Below are 2,500 nucleotides of genomic sequence, written 5' to 3'. Positions count from 1 at the left end.
CAGGACAACCTTGTACGTGGCTTGATTCATGCGTCCTTCACAAAGACAAATCTGCCCGATTCCAGCCTTGCTGAAGCACCGATCCTCCACCAAATTTCACAGTGGGTGCGAGATAGTGTGGCTCATAGGCCTCTCCCATAATGTCTAAATAAAGTAGCGGATGGCTTTATCTCACTAGTGTGGAAGATCATGACCAATTCTCCTCGTCAGCTCGCTTTCATATCAGGGGATTTGATACTATTCCATTCCATGCATTACAATGAGCCCGTCCTCCCATGTCTACCTCACCAGCTGCCCCTGCTTCATATGCATTTCTGAAATCTGAAAACAACTGACAGGTGAAGGACATACTGTATCGTAGTCTTCTAGTTTAGAGAAGCAGTGAGCTAGGGGAAGGAGTGAGTGTTCTATATAGGAAGACGGATGGACAACGTGCTAGGCAAAGCTAGCCGAGAGGGCTAGGCTAAGCTAGCCAAAAGAGCTAGGCAAAGCTAACCAAAAGAGCTAGGCAAAGCTAGCCAAAAGAGCTAGGCAAAGCTAGCTAAGACTAGACAAAGCTAGCCTAGAGACCTAGCCTAGGTGGGAGCTACGGTAGGCCAGGTGGGAGTGTGAACTGGGTCGTTGGGAGAACTGGAGCAGGACCGTAAGGGGTGATAATGGTGACTAATGAAATCCAGGTCCGTTTTCATTCGCTGCTGAAGGTCAGAATATTAATTGGTTTAATTAATTAGCGGTGGAAGGATCTCCTGGTCTGATGAGCTTACCGTCGAGACTGGGGAGCAAGAGCTTTGTGTTAGGATCTCTGACACACAATCGCGTAATTGCTGCTACTTCAGATTAAGCCCCTGATATCTGCTATCAGGCGTTCTCCATTCCTCTGTAGACTCTGGTTGGGCGTAATTGAGAATGTTCCACCATGTTCTGTTTGCAGAGGGAATAGCTGTGTTTGTAGAGCTTTAATGTACCCGCGTGCAGGTGTATATGGGCTGTAAGTGGGTTGTTATCAGCCATCTCCTTGCTGTTTGCAGTGTACAGTACTAAACAGCCCAGATTAACTATCAAAGAAAATAAATGTTTTCCAATATAACAGTCCTTTGGGGGGAATGAATATGTTTGAATATCAGACATATGTCAAATACTTGAACGTACTGTAGGTGTGCTTGATTAAGCTTGGGGATTTTTCATTTTGGGACTATTCCATTAGCTCCGTTGTAAAATCAAGCGAAACATCAAGTATTTTGAGAGTATTTGTGTGTAAGATCAACGGTATTTCTCAATAAACGTGACTGTAAATTGAAGTCTTAACCCTCACCTTTCAATTATCTCCCACCCCCCCTGTTTGTCCCACAGAGCCCCCCGTCCCCATCGCCCCCCCACAGTTGACGGCCGTGGGCGCCACATACCTGTGGATCCAGCTCAACGCCAACTCCATCAACGGGGACGGCCCCATCATCGAGAGGGAGGTGGAGTACCGCACAGTGGCCGGCAGTCTCATAGACAACCAGCCCGTGGACAAGACCACCCACAAGATCGGCCATCTTGACCCAGACACAGAATACGAGATCAGCGTCCTGCTCACCAGACCCCTGGATGGAGGCACGGGAGCCCCCGGACCGCCTCTGAGGGCCAAGACCAAGTGTGCCGGTAGGACATGCACGCACACACACACACACACACACACACACACACACACACACACACACACACACACCACACACACATACACACACACACATAGTCGTATGATAACAAATACACTATAAATCAGCGATATGGCGCCCCTGTCTCGGTTATACAGCACTGTGGAGATGCTTAACAGAGACACAGACACACACACACATGCAGAGACACACACGCAGGGGTGCACACACACACACACACACACCCACACACACACTCACGGTTCTATTCCACCCTGGGCTGTCTGACCAGTGAGACTGATAGAGTAGACCAAGCCTGCTGTAATACTGAGTGTAAATCAACAGGAAATTGAAAAGCCTGTGTGAGAGCCGTGTTTCTGCTGGGGGAATATCCTGTCCCTGGGCTCAGTGTGTGAGCCTGTGTGTGTGTGTGTGTGTGTGTGTGTGTGTGTGTGTGTGTGTGTGTGTGTGTGTGTGCGTGTCTTTCGTGCACGCCTTGCGTGGGTGTGCATTTCAGTGTGTCCATTCCAGACCAGAGTGTGCATTTCAGACCAGTGATTGTACTGTAATTGATTAGTATTCAGTCTTACAAATTTGCTCAATATCAATCTGCCAGTCTGTCTCTCTGACCTATGAGAGATTTCATTAGAGGGATAATGAATTGATCATTTCCATTCAACAACCCCATAGATGAGCATTAGGCATGAGGCATACTGTATCACGATTCATTATTGGTATGTCAACAGAAAAAACTATAATTAGATTGTCCTACTATTTGGACTGTTTGTCCTCATCGGTATTCCATTGCAATCAGATGCGGCGCCACTCCACATAGACACAATTAACACTAGAACAGCCAT

At 47.6% G+C, this 2,500-nt stretch overlaps 1 protein-coding gene across 1 annotated transcript in view; it reads left to right on the top strand.

Annotated features, from left to right (window-relative positions):
- Positions 1-2,500, top strand: part of LOC308169755 (receptor-type tyrosine-protein phosphatase mu-like) — a gene marked incomplete at both ends in the record, with an annotated part of 191,607 nt that overhangs the window by 71,888 nt on the left and 117,219 nt on the right. Inside the window, 1 exon segment of the mRNA XM_080544493.1 lies at positions 1,351-1,644. Coding sequence (XP_080400619.1) covers positions 1,351-1,644 — 294 coding nt within the window.

This window comes from Nansenia antarctica (genome assembly GCF_963989245.1).
Source record: "Nansenia antarctica genome assembly, chromosome: 13".
NCBI lineage: Eukaryota > Metazoa > Chordata > Actinopteri > Argentiniformes > Microstomatidae > Nansenia > Nansenia antarctica.
The sequence above is the reverse complement of the archived record's forward strand: the minus strand, read 5'-3'. Positions and strand labels throughout refer to the sequence as shown.